At 46.5% G+C, this 18566-nt stretch overlaps 1 protein-coding gene across 2 annotated transcripts; it reads right to left on the bottom strand.

Annotated features, from left to right (window-relative positions):
- Positions 1-4562: 4562 nt before the first annotated feature.
- Positions 4563-17829, bottom strand: LOC119958189 (peptidyl-prolyl cis-trans isomerase FKBP11-like). Of its 2 annotated transcripts, XM_038786555.1 has the most exons (6): positions 17492-17825; positions 17303-17365; positions 11185-11272; positions 10866-10899; positions 6459-6529; positions 4563-4801 (listed from the first exon to the last, which is right to left on the bottom strand). In XM_038786555.1, exons 1-6 carry the CDS (start codon positions 17585-17587, stop codon positions 4584-4586), a joined length of 570 nt encoding a protein of 189 aa, XP_038642483.1. In that variant the 5' UTR covers positions 17588-17825; the 3' UTR covers positions 4563-4583. The 2 variants fall into 2 exon arrangements, with proteins under 2 accessions (XP_038642483.1, XP_038642484.1); XM_038786556.1 differs by lacking the exon at positions 17303-17365 and having other exon boundaries at positions 17492-17829.
- Positions 17830-18566: the final 737 nt, after the last annotated feature.

Genomic DNA, 18566 nt, shown 5'->3' with positions numbered 1-18566 from the left:
CAATGAATACAATCCCAGGATCCTCAGCCGTTCATCATATGTTAGACCCGCCATTCCAGGGATCATCTGTGTGAATCTCCGCTGGACACGCTCCAGTGCCAGTATGTCCTTCCTGAGATGTGGGGCCCAAAACTGGACACAGTACTCCAAATGGGGCCTAACCAGAGCCTTATAAAGGCTCAGTAGCACATCGCTGCTTTTATATTCCAACCCTCTTGAGATAAATGACAACATTGCATTCGCTTTCTTAATCACAGATTCAACCTGCATGTTTACCTTTAGGGAATCCTCGACTAGCACTCCCAGATCCCTTTGTACTTTGGCTTTATGAATTTTCTCACCGTTTAGAAAGTAGTCTATGCTTGGATTCTTTTTTCCAAAGTGCAAGACCTCACATTTTCTCACGTTGAATTGCATCAGCCATTTCCTGCACCACTCTCCCAAACTGTCTAGATCCTTCTGCAGCCTTCCCACTTCCTCAGCACTACCTGCCTGACCACCTAACTTCGTATCATCGGCAAACTTCGCTAGAATGCCCCCAGTCCCTTCATCCAGATCATTAATATATATGGTGAACAGCTGCGGCCCCAATACTGAACCCTGTGGGGCACCGCTGGTCACCGGCTGCCATTCCGAAAAAGAACCTTTTATCCCAACTCTCTGCCTTCTGTTAGACAGCCAATCCTCAACCCATGCCAGTAGCTCACCTCGAACACCATGGGTCCTCACCTTACTCAGCAGCCTCCTGTGTGGCACCTTATCAAAGGCCTTTTGGAAATTCAGATAGACCACATCCACTGGGTTTCCCTGGTCTAACCTACTTGTCACCTCCTCAAAGAATTCTAACAGGTTCGTCAGGCACGACCTCCCCTGACTAAATCCATGTTGACTTGTTCTAATCCGACCCTGCTCTTCCAAGAATTTAGAAATCTCATCCTTAACGATCGATTCTAGAATTTTACCAACGACCGAGGTTAGGCTAATTGGCCTATAATTTTCCATCTTTTGTCTTGATCCTTTCTTGAACAAGGGGGTTACAACAGCGATCTTCCAATCGTCTGGGACTTTCCCTGACTCCAGTGATTTATGAAAGATCTCAACCAACGCTTCCGCTATTTCTTCAGCCACCTCCCTCAGAACTCTAGGATGTAGCCCATCGGGGCCAGGAGATTTGTCAATTTTAAGACCTTTTAGCTTTTTTAGCACCATCTCTTTAGTAATGGCAACCATACTCAACTCAGCCCCCTGACCCTCTATAATTTTTGGGCTATTACTCATGTCTTCCACTGTGAAGACAGACGCAAAGTACTTATTAAATTCTCCAGCCATTTCCTCGTCTCCCATCACTAGCCTTCCGGAATGTGCTGGGCTCCCCCATCATTGAGGATGGGGATATTTGTGAAATCTTCTCTGCCAGTGAGTTGTTTAATTGTCCATCGCCCCTGTGTCTGCATGGGTCTCACCCCCACAACCCAAAGATGTGCAGGTTAGGTGTATTGGCCATGCTAAATTGCCCCTAATTGGAAAAAATAATTGGGTATTCTACATGTAAAAATAAGTTGTCCATCATCATTCATGACTGGATGTGTCAGCACTGCAGAGCTTCGATATAATCTGTTGGTTCTGGGAACACTTAGTTCTGTCTATTATTTGCTGCTGGTACTGTTCTGATATTCAAGTAGTTCTGTGTTATACCTTCACCAGGTTGACACCTCATTATTTGGTCTGCCTGATGCTGCTCCTGACATGCTCTCCTGCACTCTTCATTGAACGAGGGTTGATCCCCTGGCTGGGTGGTAATGGTAGAGTGGGGGATATGTGGACCATGAGGCTACAGATTGTGGTTGAATACAATTCTGCTGCTGCTGATGGCCCACAGCTCCTCATGGATGCCCAGGTTTTGAGCTGCTAGATCTGTTTGAAATCTATCCCATTTAGCAAAATGTCACAACCCAATAAGTAGGTGACACCTATATCTGGGTGGTTTCGCTGTACAATTTTAACTTTTGTGACTTTTCTCCAAAGATATAGGGCACAATTTACCAGCCTCGTCGCGCCCGACTTGGTAACGTTGAATCTCGTGAGAGATTTGTGATGCTTGAAACGTCTTGCGAGATGTTGCGATCTGGATCATACCCAAGGAGGCTCATTTAAGTATGTCTGCGCCAGATTTTCCCAGTGCCCAGCGGCCATGCCTGGGAGACCTTGCCAGGGTGACATTTAGCACTGATTTCCACAAACATGCACCAGGTGCAACAGCACCCGGTTGTCTCCCAGGCTGTTAGACAAGGGCATTGGGTAGGATGGTACCCTGGCACTGCTGGTGGCACCCAGGCACTGCCAGGAGTTGGACCCGGGGTGCCTTGCCCATAAGACGTGGGGTAAGGGCTCGAGAATCCCGGAAGAGGTAAGTTGGTGCATCAGGGATCCGGATGCCGCGGTGGGGTCTCTGAGGGGAAAGATCGGGGCTGCCTTTAAAAATGGCGCCTCAGACCGTCAGTGCAGGAAATGATATCAGTGTGGCCTCGACAGGGTGTTCCCGACAGAGCCCAAAAAAGCAGCCAAAGTGTCGTTGAATAGCAGGGTCGCGCTCGGCGCTGCAGGCGTCGGGAAACACTCCGCTAAACACATCCAAACCCGTTTTCTTCTGTTGAATCGCACCCCTGCTTTCTGATTTTATACTGACACCATGCAACATATACTGAATAAATAACTCTGACTTCATCTACTGCAAAAACTCATGAAGTAACTCCAACAAGAATTGAGAACAAGCCTATTTATTAATTTTTAAAGAAACCTCCCCAGCTCAATGGACCAATCTGAGTGACACACGCTAGAATATTAAACCCTGTTGGTATCCCCACATCCTTCAAACTTTGGCATCTCGACGTACTGGATGACTCATTTATTCCCTGGCTTCTTCGCTTTTTCCCACCAAAGGTCCAGACAAGGCTGGATATCGATATGTTGACCTGAACAAGCTGACTCGGGTCTTGACAGCTTATTTTCCACCCCAGGTAATTTTAATTTTAGGAATCTTTTGTTTGCGTGGGCATTGTTGGTTTAGCATTAGCTCTGATTTTGTGGCATTTACCTGTGATCACAAGCTCTATTTTCAAGAAACATTTAAAGAAGTTCTTGAGGCATTTATTGCTCTTCAAATCGAACCTTACTTGTCCTGAGACATGAACGTCAACTAACTTTGTTGATGGTTTCGGCATCTTGATGGCGATCGCTTGAAGTAGCCTATTGTCGAGCTGGTTAACCTTCAGTCCGACATTTCCATCTGACGACAGACGTCGCAGTTGAAATTATGAAAATAATTCAAACAAAATCTATTCTGCACTACAGGATCCTATCACCCCTCCCCCATTGTGCTGTTGACACAGCTTGCAAGGTAACACAGGCCTCACTGCAGACTCACCAGCTTGCTGCTGCAGGCGTGCCGATTTCTAGTGATTTTTGCAGTCACATTGAAGAATGTCACTGCTGAGGAAATTAAATACCTTCCCCGTTTATATTTCAGCATTAAATGCAAACTAAAGATCTCTCTCTCCAGCCCCAGCCACCTTGTTTTACTGTACTCTCAAAGAACACCACTCTGCCAGTGTGAATTTCCATTTCTCACACCAGCTGCCGTGTGGCCTCTTGCAAGTAGGACTTGCAATTCAGTGCTAATTAGTGCTGAATTATGAGCTGTTTTTATTCTGTATTCACACCCATTTGGAAGCAGGTTGAGATTGCTCCAGGCTACATCCTTCACTCCCTGATTCAATTAAATGGTTTGACTTGAACACAATAAGTGACTGAGTTTTGAAAGCTTAAGTCTCGACAAACTATGAAAACGTTTGTAGCAAATTCCCTGGTCACTGGAGGCTTCAACCCACGAGAAAGACTGGGAGTGTCCTCCATTGAAATAATGGAGAGAAATTTGATTGGTATTTGTACAATAACATCACACGCTCTCATTGCATTGGTAGGTCAGTTGTGAGTTTGAGAATTGGTTTTTAACACAGCAATACACCTGCATAATGCAACCTTTGCATGTACCACTGCAGAGATTTAAAATATGGTGTTTGGATGATGCACTGCTCATCCACCCGATAGGCTTGCATATATCTGAAAGCTTATCAACATGCATTTTGACACTTGGCTGTACACAAACTTGCCTTTCATACTGCTGTTAATTCTGAAAACATGTTTGACAATAACAATCTTATATAATTGAGACCTGGTCAGGACCAGCATGTGAGTGAGGCATACACCCGGAATAATAGCAGCAGTGTAATGAGATACATGTGTTGCTCACTATTGTGCTGATTAGCACAGCTACTTAATGCTCGTATTGTTTCTTTTTCACCTTTGCCCTGCTGCTTGAAAATGTAACAATCAATTAAAGCAACACGGCTGAATCTGACCTGAAGCTGAACCTGTGAAGAATGACTTGAAGGCAGTAATGATCTGTAACCAAGTGATTATTCACAGATGCCATTGGTAGAATGGGAGGGGCAGCCCAAGACGCAGAAGAAATCAAACCAACTCTCCCAGAAAACCACACCAAATTGAACAGTATTGTAGAACATTTATTTATTTTTTGCTTTGCTCTTTTTCTCCTCTTTGAATTTCCGTTTGGAGATTTTTGGCACATTTGCTTTTAGGTAGAGGTAATAGCCTATTAGACACAAAAGTCCAGGAACCAGCAGGAAGCAGGCGATTGGGATCATATTGTCCATCAACTTCTTCCAATATGTCGATTTCACTAAAGTCACCAACTCGGTCTCAAATAGCAATACAGAATCTCCTGAAATACAGAAAGCAAACTTCGAAACTCAGTCATATTTAGGATACGGCAGCATAATACATATGCAGTAATATAAAATACCAGTGGAATATAAAAGAGAAAGTCATCATAAATCCAAAGAGTAGAGCTTGTGCAGTTTGTTCATTATTTTGACCATGGATTGTACTCATTTGGCCCTCCTTTGTCCCAAGTGAAACTCCTGCGTCTCCTCTGTTGAGCCAAACAGTACTTGTCCTGTCAACAATGTATAACCGTGTAAAGCATAAGGTCAGACAGAGCCTTTGAGCTTCTTCCAGCCCCTGTTCCACATTCTTGGGCAGGACACCAGAAATAGCTTGTGATTTTATAGGTGATCAGTCTGGCTTTCAAGCACTATCTCATGCGACATGGAATTGCTCCGTGGAAGGTTCAAAAATATGACATCTGACACCACTGTCCCTTAGCCCCATGTCCTCACTGTGTTGATAGCAAAACTCTTCTAATATTCTCCTGCCCTTTTCAGAAGCACTTGTCCAGTCCTGCTGTCACTTCACTTTTTCCTCCTTTATCCATTATTGAACGTGTTTCAACATTTTTAATTTTTGGCTAACTTTTTCCTCTTTTCAGTTTTCTCAAATCAGTTTAACCAACCGTTCCTTACTTGAGTTAAAGGTGTAACTATAAACACAATTCGATTTTCATTTCATTTCATTTATTCCAATTGTAATCATTTCTAGTAAAAGCACCATCTTCTGGAGTTCCCTGCCCGAAGGCAGTTCCGACCCACAGCGCCACCACGGGTAGGGCAAGGAGGCAGGTCCCGAATCCACCTCAGCTGGACTGGAGATGGAACCTGATGCCGTTGGCCCCAATCTAATCCACACAGGTCTTCCAGCCAACCAGCCCCCATGGGAGACTGAGTTGTTGTGGCAACACACACTTTTACATACACGCACTATTACTGGTGCAGATGTTCTGTAGACCTCTATGACTCTATGCATGTTGTACATTGGAGTAGAGGATCCAATTTCTTTCCATTACATGGCTCACCAGGAATCTCTCCCACACTTACAGGCTGCCATTGACGTATGGTGGAGAGATTTACAAGTTGCTGCCTGTTTGGTCACATTAAGAATGCATCTTCCATGGCCATTAAGTCCTGGAGGGTACTTCAAGGCAGGGATGCGACCCACTGCACTATAAGACCTCCACTAAAGGCACTATATGCATGCAAAATTATTGATTGAGGTTGCATTAAGTACCGCTAATTAAACAAAAAACTTACTTCGATCAAAGTTTAAAGTGTGCAGCTGAGATTGATGGGGAAAGGAACCATCACAATTTGAGGAGAGTTTGGCTGACTTGCTGAAAATCAGGACAGGCGTCAAGAGTTAATAGCAATGAACAAAGTTGATCAAAAGGAGCAACTACAACAAGGAAGCCACCTCAAGCCTGGACTGTACTTTTCACTGTACCTCGGTACCTGTGATAATAAATCCAAACCTAAAAAAAACTGGTCAGTCTATCTGGCCTGATTATAGTGTTGGAGGATAAGAGGGTGAAAGGCCAGCAGGCAGAAGATTGACATTCCAGTCCTATTGGGTGAAGGAAACGGAGAGGAATGGGCTTAGAATTCGCCTTTTCCCTCCCTCAAAAAGGTAAACAAAAGAATACGTGCCTGGGATGGAGGGTGGAAAGCCGCGTCTCCCATACCCAAGGTTAGGCGGAACTGTTAATTTCCTCTTCTCTCTGTAAGTAAAATTACTTCTCATCATTCTCTGCAAAAATATAATGACAGAGGGAAAAAAATGATCTACTCATCAAGCTATAGCTAGTAGGCAGATTGCAGCTTATGATTCAACCTTTGAAGCTTCGAGAAATCTTCCCACAAACTGGTGGACATATACATCAAGATTGAAATGTGAACTGCCAGTGTTGGTGTTAGGCATGCCCATTTTTAAATGTGGAAACATTTCTGTCCATCGGTCACCATGTATAGTCTGCTCAGTGTGGATGTGTCTTAAAGTATCACACATCACCTAAGCAATATGGCCAGTGTGTTCTGCTTGATCCCACTTGTAAGGCGAGTATAACCCAAAATATTTTTGAGCTGAAAAATTGAGGCCAACTCCAAATGCTGCTATCGCATTTAGTAGCAAAAATAATGTTGGGGGGGAGGGGGGGGGTGTTGACTTATACACTAAATAAGGACCTTGATGTGCATTTTGATGTTCAAAAATGGGCCATCTTATATGCCAGTTCAACTTGTAAGCTGCAATTCATAGTATATTGATTTCTAGATTAATAGGTTTTCATGGCCAGTCCCTCTAACCTGCACATCGATGGACTGTGGGAGGAAACCGGAGCACCGGGAGGAAACCCACTTGTTGAAAATACGGAAAAATGTGTCACTTGAAACGTGGAAGTCTGGCAATATCTGGTCTGAGAAAAACATGAGAGGATACAGGGAAAGATCCCACAAAAGGTTAATAGCTGCAAAGAGCAGGATTATAAAATGCAGATTATTTCTCACAAGCAGGTTTAGCAAACACACAGGATCATTGTGGTAAGCTAAAACAATGGCTCACACCTTCATTGAATGTAACTATCTTGGGAAGCATCTGGAAAAGCATGGATGAGAGTTTCAATTGAATTAAGTGATGAATGTTTAAAATAGGCAGGTCTTTCAAGTCCTAACCAAGTGAAATTTTAGCATACAGTTAAAAGCAAAGGTTTCACACCTTCATTGAAATTAATTCTCTTAGTAAACAGCTGGAAAGGATGGATGATGTTCAGTTGAATTTGGTGTCAATTCTAAGTGTAAAATTCTACTAACATCAAGTAAATTAAAGAAAATTGGAGACAACCTGTATGAGAAACATAACTTTGCCTTTGATTTTGACTTTAAATTATGAGCTGGGGACAATTGAAAAATTAAACTATTGAAAGACAGGAATTAAAAGTAACACCTATTGAAACCAAAGCATTTTTTGAATATCAAAGGAACTTTGAACATCACAAAGGACAATGTAATCAGATCTGAGAGGTGAGGTTATGCCCAAAATGAATACTTAGTTGTATTATAATGTTTTAGATCAAAGATACTTTTTACAATCAAAGTGAAATAAGCTAATTTACAATAAAGTCGTTAAAACTTAATAACTGTTCGAAAGAGAATATAAACCCGACGAAAGGGGACAGCCAGCAGAGCCAGCTCTCACAGCTCGGTACATGGGAAGGATAGGACACAGCAACCGAGTTCACCAGCGAATACATCTAAAGAAGACCAGATTTTAAAAAGATTGATTGTCAAGTTGGGCCTGAAGGTCCCTTCAACCAACCAGAAGGATCCAGAAGCAAGATCTTTTTACCTTTCTGTAAAGAAAGTGTTTGCAGCTTTTAAAAGAAAAATTATAATAAAATAACTTAAAAGTTTTAGATATAGAGAAATACAGCACAGAACAGGCCCTTCGGCCCACGATGTTGCGCCGAACTTTTGTCCCAGGTTAATCATAGAATTTTGGACAGTTTTTCATGGCCAATCCACCCAACCTGCACATCTTTGGACTGTGGGAGGAAACCGGAGTACCCGGAGGAAACCCATGCAGTCACGGGGAGGATGTGCAGACTCCACACAGACAGTGACCCAAGTTGAAATCGAACTTGGGACCCTGGAGCTGTGAAGCAATTGTGCTATCCACAATGCTACCGTGCTGCCCTTTAACCTGGAACAGTGGTTATTAGCCTACTTTACTTACTTAGCAATGCAGGACCCAGAACATCGATGCTACTAAGGGGTAAATAGGTAAAATTCGTCAGTGAAGGTATGGGTTACACCGGGGGATAACTTGAAAATATAGTTTGACCTGAATAGCACCCACTGAAGCCTGCAACGGAGTCAGGGAGTGAGAATCCCTGTTCACCATTTAGAATGTCGGCCCTTTTTGGTATAGGGGGATCCACACAGACAGCCACCCAAGGTCGGAATCAAAACCCGGATCCCTGCTGCTGTGAGGCAGCAGTGCTAACCACTGTGCCACCGTGCCGCCCAGTAAAACCGACTTATTATCAATGTGTAACGGTCCTTGGTTTAATCCCCCGTCTCTGCTGAATGGGAGTTTCAGCACGCTTAGGCGAGGCAGGGGAAACACGTGGACCACAAATGCTGGATGATGTCGGTACTTGGTTCGAGTACCTGTCGTTACTCACTCTCTAGGTTCACACACAAAGAGGAGGCACTCAATGGCGGACAATGCCCATAAAATTGAACTGAACACCACGGAGTCAACAGCTTAGAAAGAAACTGCCTACAAAATATCAATGAAATAAAATCATCACAAAGATCATATGGTTTGGACAGTTGGACACCAAGTATAGGACACGTCCTTATACCAGCTGTAGTTATCAACTGGTTGTCATTTCAGGTGTCCTTCCTACAATATAAACTGTATGATAATTAAACTCTGACAATCACTGATGTGTAAACACTACAGGATGCTATTATGGCAGCGTTATAATTTATAGGGGGAGGGGGGGGGGGAGGGTGGAAAGAAGAAACAAAAATTAATCAACCAGGTTTCCTCCTTTAGTTCTCTTTGCAGAAAGCTCTGCTTGGTAGTTGAGCATGGAGGGAGGCTGGGTGTTGACTAATCTCACCCACAGTAAAACTGAAGGTGAACCTATTTCTAGATGGGTTAGTAAATTTGCAGATGACATGAAGGTCGGTGGAGTTGTGGATAGTGCTGAAGGATGTTATAGGATACAGAGGGACATAGATAAGCTGCAGAGCTGGGCTGAGAGATGGCAGATGGAGTTTAATGCGGAAAAGTGTGAGGTGGTTCACTTTGGAAGGAGTAACAGGAATGCAGAGTACTGGGCTAATGGCAAGATTCTTGGTAGTGTAGATGAACAGAGAGATCTCGGCATCCAGGTACATAAATCCCTGAAAGTTGCCACCCAGGTTAATAGGGCTGTTAAGAAGGCATATGGTGTGCTAGCCTTTATCAGTAGGGGGATTGAGTTTCGGAGCCACGAGGTCATGCTGCAGCTGTACATAACTGGTGCGGCCGCTCCTGGAGTACTGCGTGCAGTTCTGGTCACCACATTATAGGAAGGATGTGGAAGCTTTGGAAAGGGTTCAGAGGAGATTTACTAGGATGTTGCCTGGTACGGAGGGAAGGTCTTACGAGGAAAGGCTCAGGGACTTGAGGTTGTTTTCGTTAGAGAGGAGAAGGCTGAGAGGTGACTTAATAGAGACATATAAGATAGTCAGAGGGTTAGATAGGGTGGACAGTGAGAGTCTTTTTCCTCGGATGGTGATGACCAACACGAGGGGACATAGGTTTAAATTGAGGGGTGAGAGATATAGGACAGATATCAGAGGCAGTTTCTTTACTCAGAGAGTAGTAGGGGTGTGGAACGCCCTGCCTGCAACAGTAGTAGACTCGCCAACTTTAAGGGCATTTAAGTGGTCACTGGATAGACATATGGATGAAAATGGAATAGTGTAGGTCAGATAGGCTTCAGATGGTTTCATGGGTCGGCGCAACATCGAGGGCCGAAGGGCCCGTACTGCGCTGTAATGTTCTATGTTCTATGTAGACTCGTGAACTGTCCAGGGTCAGATGAAGAATGGGCAGTCAAGTGGACAACTGGAGGATTGTTGGTGCCAGTTAGACTGCAGCCCAGCAAAAGAACTTGAGGGGACTGCAGGGGCGAGGGACAAAATCTTATCCAGAAACAGAATATCAGTAACATCTTGGAACTTGAAACCAATTAACATTACCGCATTTTACCTCAAATATCACTAATAACGGGCGGCACGGTGGCACAGTGGGTTAGCCCTGCAGCCTCACGGCGCCGAGGTCCCAGGTTCGATCCCGGCCCTGGGTCACTGTCCGTGTGGAGTTTGCACATTCTCCCCGTGTTAGCGTGGGTTTCACCCCCACAACCCAAAGATGTGCAGGGTAGGTGGATTGGCCACACTAAATTGCCCCTTAATTGGAAAAAATTAATTGGGTACTCTAAATTTATTTAAAAAAAAAGAAAAAAAAAAATATCACTAATAACAGTCCCATTGACTTACCCAACACACATATCGAGGAGACCCTGTTCCAAACCTATCAATAGAAATAAAGTTAGATTCAAATTCTTTTTAAACACATTTGCACTAACAGTTTCAGATTTGGAACAGTATGAAAATACCTGAATCAAAATGTGGCTCTTGATCTCAATGAAGATTTTTGTATATGGATTGAAATCAACATTATTACTTTAGCAACAGTCAAAAGTTATAGTTGCAAACGGGGACAAGTGATTGACTCATTTTTGGATCAATCTTTGTAACTATATAGGATCCATTTCTTCAGCACAGTTTCATTACGACAGATCATGTCACATTTTACCTGGAATAACCTGCTTTCTGCCCAGTTCTACCACCAGAGGTTCTCGAATTAAAGAATTGTCAAACAAGGTCCCATCTTCCAGTTTACCCTGGGAAACACATTAAGGGAAGAACACACATCAACTCTCCAGTCCTTAAATCTACAGCGACTCATTCAGCAGTCCTTCAATGAGTACACTCCATCATTCAACAGTATCCCGCATTCAGTTATTTCTCTCTGCAATTCTGGGTAACCTCCTAACATTTGAAAATCGCACCATGATCTTCAAAATACAGGGGGCCAGCACGGCGCTGGAGCTGTTCAGTCCGCTCCAGCTGCCGATCCCAGCACGAACTGTCCGCGCATGCGCAGTGGCGGCGGTGCCAACATGGCGCAGGGCTACAGGAGTCGGCGGGTAGGAAAGGAGGCCCCCAGCCAGAGAGGCTGGCCCGCCAATCGGTGCCCCCCTTCCCCCCCCCCGGGTGGGACTGGTTTTTAAAAAATTAAACGGCCGCTTGGCCCATCCGGGCTGGAGAATCGGCAGGCCTGCCCCGTAGAGCGGCCTTCGACCGCCGCCGTGCCAACCACGCCGGCCCCAATGGCGCCGATTCTCCACTCTGAGAATTGTGGCTGGCGTTGGGGCAACATAACCCCCTCGCTCGCCAGGGCTGAGAGAATCCCGCCCAAATTGTACATATTCCGAATAACTCATACCATAGAACATAGAGTGCAGAAGGAGGCCATTCGGCCCATCGAGTCTGCACCGACCCACTTGAGCCCTCACTTCAACCCTATCCCCGTAACCCAATAACCCCTTCTAACCTTTTTGGTCATGAAGGGCAATTTATCACGGCCAATCCACCGAACCTGCACGTCTTTGGACTGTGGGAGGAAACCGGAACACCCGGAGGAAACCCACGCAGACACGGGGAGAACCTGCAGACACTGCACAGACACTGCCCAGCGGGGAATCGAACCTGGGACCCTGGCGCTGTGAAGCCACAGTGCTATCCACTTGTGCTACCGTGCTGCCCACCACCTTATTTAGAATATTACCAGAATATACCACTGATTCTGTGCCAGTCAATAATAATGGAATTTACAGATGACATTTTAAGTGATATTCATTATTTAACAAAAGATAAACAGATAAGAAATGACGGACGTCCACAACCACCATGACTCACATACTTAATGTGGCCAGCATTGCACAGGGGTGTGATCTATATCAGCAGTCAGGTGTGGTACAGCCGAGGGCAATTGTGTGCAAGAATTTCAGGCTCAAGTGAGCATTTAAGATTAGTTTCTGTATATTCACAACCTCTGGATATCTCAAAGTACTTTACAGCCAATTAAATAATTATTTGAAGTGCAGTCACTGTTGTAATGCATCTCAACATCTTTCTGTCTTTTTTGATAATTACCTGTAAACATTCACACCCTCCAGCACCGACACAGTGTCAGCCGCGTGTACCATCTACAGAATGGACGGCAGTAACTCCCTCCAGCACCGACACAGTGTCAGCCGCGTGTACCATCTACAGAATGGACGGCAGTAACTCCCTCCAGCACCGACACAGTGTCAGCCGCGTGTACCATCTACAGAATGGACGGCAGTAACTCCCTCCAGCACCGACAGTCAGCCGCGTGTACCATCTACAGAATGGACGGCAGTAACTCCCTCCAGCACCGACAGTCAGCCGCGTGTACCATCTACAGAATGCACGGCAGTAACTCCCTCCAGAACCGACAGTGTCAGCCGCGTGTACCATCTACAGAATGGACGGCAGTAACTCCCTCCAGCACCGACAGTCAGCCGCGTGTACCATCTACAGAATGGACGGCAGTAACTCCCTCCAGCACCGACAGTCAGCCGCGTGTACCATCTACAGAATGGACGGCAGTAACTCCCTCCAGAACCGACAGTCAGCCGCGTGTACCATCTACAGAATGGACGGCAGTAACTCCCTCCAGCACCGACACACAGTGTCAGCCGCGTGTACCATCTACAGAATGGACGGCAGTAACTCCCTCCAGCACCGACAGTCAGCCGCGTGTACCATCTACAGAATGGACGGCAGTAACTCCCTCCAGCACCGACAGTCAGCCGCGTGTACCATCTACAGAATGGACGGCAGTAACTCCCTCCAGCACCGACAGTCAGCCGCGTGTACCATCTACAGAATGGACGGCAGTAACTCCCTCCAGAACCGACAGTCAGCCGCGTGTACCATCTACAGAATGGACGGCAGTAACTCCCTCCAGAACCGACAGTCAGCCGCGTGTACCATCTACAGAATGGACGGCAGTAACTCCCTCCAGCACCGACAGTCAGCCGCGTGTACCATCTACAGAATGGACGGCAGTAACTCCCTCCAGCACCAACACACAGTGTCAGCCGCGTGTACCATCTACAGAATGGACGGCAGTAACTCCCTCCAGAACCGACAGTGTCAGCCGCGTGTACCATCTACAGAATGGACGGCAGTAACTCCCTCCAGCACCGACAGTCAGCCGCGTGTACCATCTACAGAATGGACGGCAGTAACTCCCTCCAGCACCGACAGTGTCAGCCGCGTGTACCATCTACAGAATGGACGGCAGTAACTCCCTCCAGCACCAACACACAGTGTCAGCCGCGTGTACCATCTACAGAATGGACGGCAGTAACTCCCTCCAGCACCGACAGTCAGCCGCGTGTACCATCTACAGAATGGACGGCAGTAACTCCCTCCAGCACCGACAGTGTCAGCCGCGTGTACCATCTACAGAATGGACGGCAGTAACTCCCTCCAGCACCGACAGTCAGCCGCGTGTACCATCTACAGAATGGACGGCAGTAACTCCCTCCAGCACCGACAGTCAGCCGCGTGTACCATCTACAGAATGGACGGCAGTAACTCCCTCCAGCACCGACAGTCAGCCGCGTGTACCATCTACAGAATGCACGGCAGTAACTCCCTCCAGCACCGACAGTCAGCCGCGTGTACCATCTACAGAATGGACGGCAGTAACTCCCTCCAGCACCGACAGTCAGCCGCGTGTACCATCTACAGAATGGACGGCAGTAACTCCCTCCAGCACCGACAGTGTCAGCCGCGTGTACCATCTACAGAATGGACGGCAGTAACTCCCTCCAGCACCGACAGTCAGCCGCGTGTACCATCTACAGAATGGACGGCAGTAACTCCCTCCAGCACTGACAGTCAGCCGCGTGTACCATCTACAGAATGGACGGCAGTAACTCCCTCCAGCACCGACACAGTGTCAGCCGCGTGTACCATCTACAGAATGGACGGCAGTAACTCCCTCCAGCACCGACACAGTGTCAGCCGCGTGTACCATCTACAGAATGGACGGCAGTAACTCCCTCCAGCACCGACAGTGTCAGCCGCGTGTACCATCTACAGAATGGACGGCAGTAACTCCCTCCAGCACCGACAGTCAGCCGCGTGTACCATCTACAGAATGGACGGCAGTAACTCCCTCCAGCACCGACAGTCAGCCGCGTGTACCATCTACAGAATGGACGGCAGTAACTCCCTCCAGCACCGACACACAGTGTCAGCCGCGTGTACCATCTACAGAATGGACGGCAGTAACTCCCTCCAGCACCGACAGTCAGCCGCGTGTACCATCTACAGAATGCACGGCAGTAACTCCCTCCAGCACCGACAGTCAGCCGCGTGTACCATCTACAGAATGGACGGCAGTCGACAGGATCGCAACACTGGACGAACTGACAGAGAAATTTCAGCTAGCCAGGGGGAACGAGCTACGGTATCTGCAGCTCAAAAACTTCCTACGAAAGGAGACAAGGACGTACCCACAACCGCCACGACAGACACTACTGGAAGACCTACTGGACGCAAGTATCCTAGAGAAAGGGAACTGTAGTGACATGTATGACCGACTGGTAGATAGGGACGACACCGTACTGGACGCAACAAGAAGGAAATGGGAGGACGACCTGGGGATGGAGATAGGGTGGGGACTCTGGAGCGAAGCACTGCATAGGGTCAACTCCACCTCCACGTGCGCAAGGCTCAGCCTGACGCAACTAAAAGTGGTACATAGAGCCCACTTAACGAGAAACCGTATGAGTAGGTTCTTCCCGGAGGTGGAGGACAGATGTGAGGGGTGCCAAAGAGGCCCGGCCAACCACGCCCACATGTTCTGGTCTTGCCCCAGACCTGTGGAGTACTGGACAGCCTTCTTCGAGGCTATGTCCAAAGTGGTGGGGGTGAGGGTGGAGCCATGCCCGATAGTGGCGGTCTTCGGGGTTTCAGACCAGCCAGATCTATTCCTGGGGAGGAGGGCGGACGCCCTTGCCTTTGCCTCCCTGATCGCCCGCCGTAGAATCCTGTTTGGCTGGCGGTCAGCAGCACCGCCCAGAGCTGCAGACTGGCTGTCCGACCTCTCGGAATCTCTCCAAATGGAGAAAATCAAATTCGCCATCCGAGGGTCAGACGACGGCTTCCACAGAACGTGGGAGCCATTCATGCAATTGTTCCGGGACCTGTTTGTGGCCAACGTACAAGAGGAAGAATAGTCGGGGGAAGGTAGCCGGCGGGGAGGGGGGGGCTACGGGCTCGTTACGGGGGTTTGATGGCTAGCTAAGGCCCAAAACCAAAATAAATAAATGCCAATAAACATGTTGGGGAATGTAAAATATGTATGCCGGCGAAAAGGGGGAGGCCACAGTTATTACTACGAAGATGCTCACCTGTAAATATATATGTTAATTTTTGCGTGTTCTTTTTTTTTCTCTCTCTCTCTAACAATTTGTAATTTGTTCAATATAAAACATGAAAACTGAATAAAAAACATTTATAAAAAAAAAGAATGGACGGCAGTAACTCCCTCCAGCACCGACAGTGTCAGCCGCGTGTACCATCTACAGAATTCACGGCAGTAACTCCCTCCAGCACCGACACACTGTGTCATCCATGTGTACCATCTACAGAATGCACGGCAGTAACTCCCTCCAGCACCGACACACTGTGTCATCCATGTGTACCATCTACAGAATGCATAGCAGGAACTCGCCACGGTTCTTTTAATAGCACCTTCCAAATCTGCGACCGCTACCATCTGGAAGGACAAGAGCAGCAGATACATGGGAACATCACCAACTGCAAGTTCCTCTCCAATTCACACACCCTGATTTGGAAATACATCGCTGTTGCTTCACTGTCGCTGGGTCAAAATCCTGGAACTCCCTCCCTAACAGCGCTATGGGTGTACCTACACCACAGGGATTGCAGCGGTTCAAGAAGGCAGCTCACCACCACTTTTTGAAGGGAAATCAGGATAGGCAACAATTGCCACATCCAAAAGAATTAAGAAAATATGCACTGGTTGAATATTTTGAACAGAGAGTTCCCTAGATCTCGAACTTTTAAGCATTGCTACTGCCACATCATTTGCTGAGCACATACCTCGCTTATTTTCCCATCCTCTGGGCACTTGTCTATAATTAAATCAAGTTACTTGCACATTATTTTCCCCAACCCACTATAATTTCGGAGCTGCCTCCTTTGGCCCACCGCCCTTCCTAGTTCAGTGACAGCAAATCTGACCACTTTGCATTGAATTTCAGAACCCAGGCCATTTATACAGAAACAATTTGGGGAGGGGGGGGGGCTGCAAAAGCAGCGATTTAGCTACGAGTTTCAGAATTAAAATCAAAAATGCAAAGGAAAACAATTTAAACTATCAATTTCCTAAACGGAAATATTAATTTGATTCCCGTAAAGATGCATGAGGTGCTGGGTGGAGATTCATTCATTCAGTATAAGGTGCAGGGATAAAGTGTATCGAGGGTTGACATGTGTCAGTTTCACACACTGACGTGTCACTTCCTCTGGATGCCTCGTTTAGCATTAGTTTCCAAGTGGAAATGCAGCTCCTCTTAATACCTTCCCTGGAAACTGACGGGGTGGGGGGGGGGGGGGGGGGGGGGGAGGATAACTGGTGGGCTAAGGAACTAATGCTGACGTGTTACTGCAAACAGAGCCCCCATCAGCCTCCAACCTTGCAACAATTGGCATGTTTCTGGTTTTAAACACTGTACAAATCTCACAGCTTAAAGCACTTGCTTTGTTTTTAGAAAAATAAACGTTGCAGTGTTTCTTACAGTGTAGTGGATGTGGAGCCTGTCTCCAACTGCCGACAGCTCGGGACAGCCTTCTGGTTTCAGCTGTTTTTTGTTTAAAAAGAGAGGAAGCATTTGAAATCAGAAGTGAACAGGCAGGCAACTGAGCTTCTTTATAGTTCTGAACTTTTAATGGTCCAGGAAAGACGCTTTTAAAATAAATCTTCTCACCAAGACTTCCACTTTAAGTTCTTGTCCCTTTTCATCCTGGCTGGAGAATCCGTTCAATGAAACAATGATCAGAAAAAGGAGCACAGCTCTGCTCATTCTGACCAGCAGACCGATTGAGTGAGTTAACAGTCAACACGCCTGGATCACAACCTAATGCTTCTACGGCGTTGGAGACAAATTTTAGTCCTCCACTATCCCAGCAATCTTAGAGCAATAAGGACCACCCAGCTCCACTGGTGAATGGTTATTTTTCCTACACTCTACAAACAGTTGCAATTGCTAACTCAGACACGTAAACTTTTCCCCTCTATCTGTCCAAAGTGTGGGGTCAAACCCTGCTTCTGAGCACAAGGCTGAGGCTCCAGTGCAGCGGGAGTGCTGCTCTGTCGGAGGTGCAGTCATTCCAAGGAGACTCTAAACCGAAGCCCCCGTCTGTTTTCTCGAGGATGTAAAATGACTTGTGTCACTATTTTAAGAACAGGGGAGTTCTCCCCAGTGTCCTAGTCAGCATTCACCTCCCAATCAACATCACTAAAACCAGATGATCTGTTCATGGTCACATTGCTGGTTGTGGGAGCTTGCTGCGCCCAAATTGGCTGCCCCAATTCCCATATTGTAACACTCCTTTGCATGAAATCTGTGCCCTTCTGCTGGTAGAAACAATTTTTCCTAATTTACTCTTGTAAAAATCCAATACTGTTCTGTCATTTTGAAGATGGCATAGAGACAGATAATTTTAAAAGTATTTAATTCCCAATGACTGACTCAAAGAATCACTTGACAAGATTTTGTTTTAAGATTTTTACTGTGCAAAGTAATCAGTAGTAGACAACAAATACACTAAACCACATAAGATATCCCCCCTTTACTCCCTAACACAACAGAAACCCCCACACCACGTTTGTACACACTCTGCGGATTTTTAGTCTTTACAGGAACCAGTTTAGTTACTCATAGAACATAGAACAGTACAGCACAGAACAGGCCCTTCGGCCCTCGATGTTGTGCCGAGCAATGATCACCCTACTTAAACCCACGTAACCCGTATACCCGTAACCCAACAATCCCCCCATTA

The sequence above is a fragment of the Scyliorhinus canicula genome, chromosome 28 (assembly GCF_902713615.1).
Source record: "Scyliorhinus canicula chromosome 28, sScyCan1.1, whole genome shotgun sequence".
Lineage (NCBI taxonomy): Eukaryota > Metazoa > Chordata > Chondrichthyes > Carcharhiniformes > Scyliorhinidae > Scyliorhinus > Scyliorhinus canicula.
This window is presented reverse-complemented; position numbering and strand designations above follow the sequence as displayed.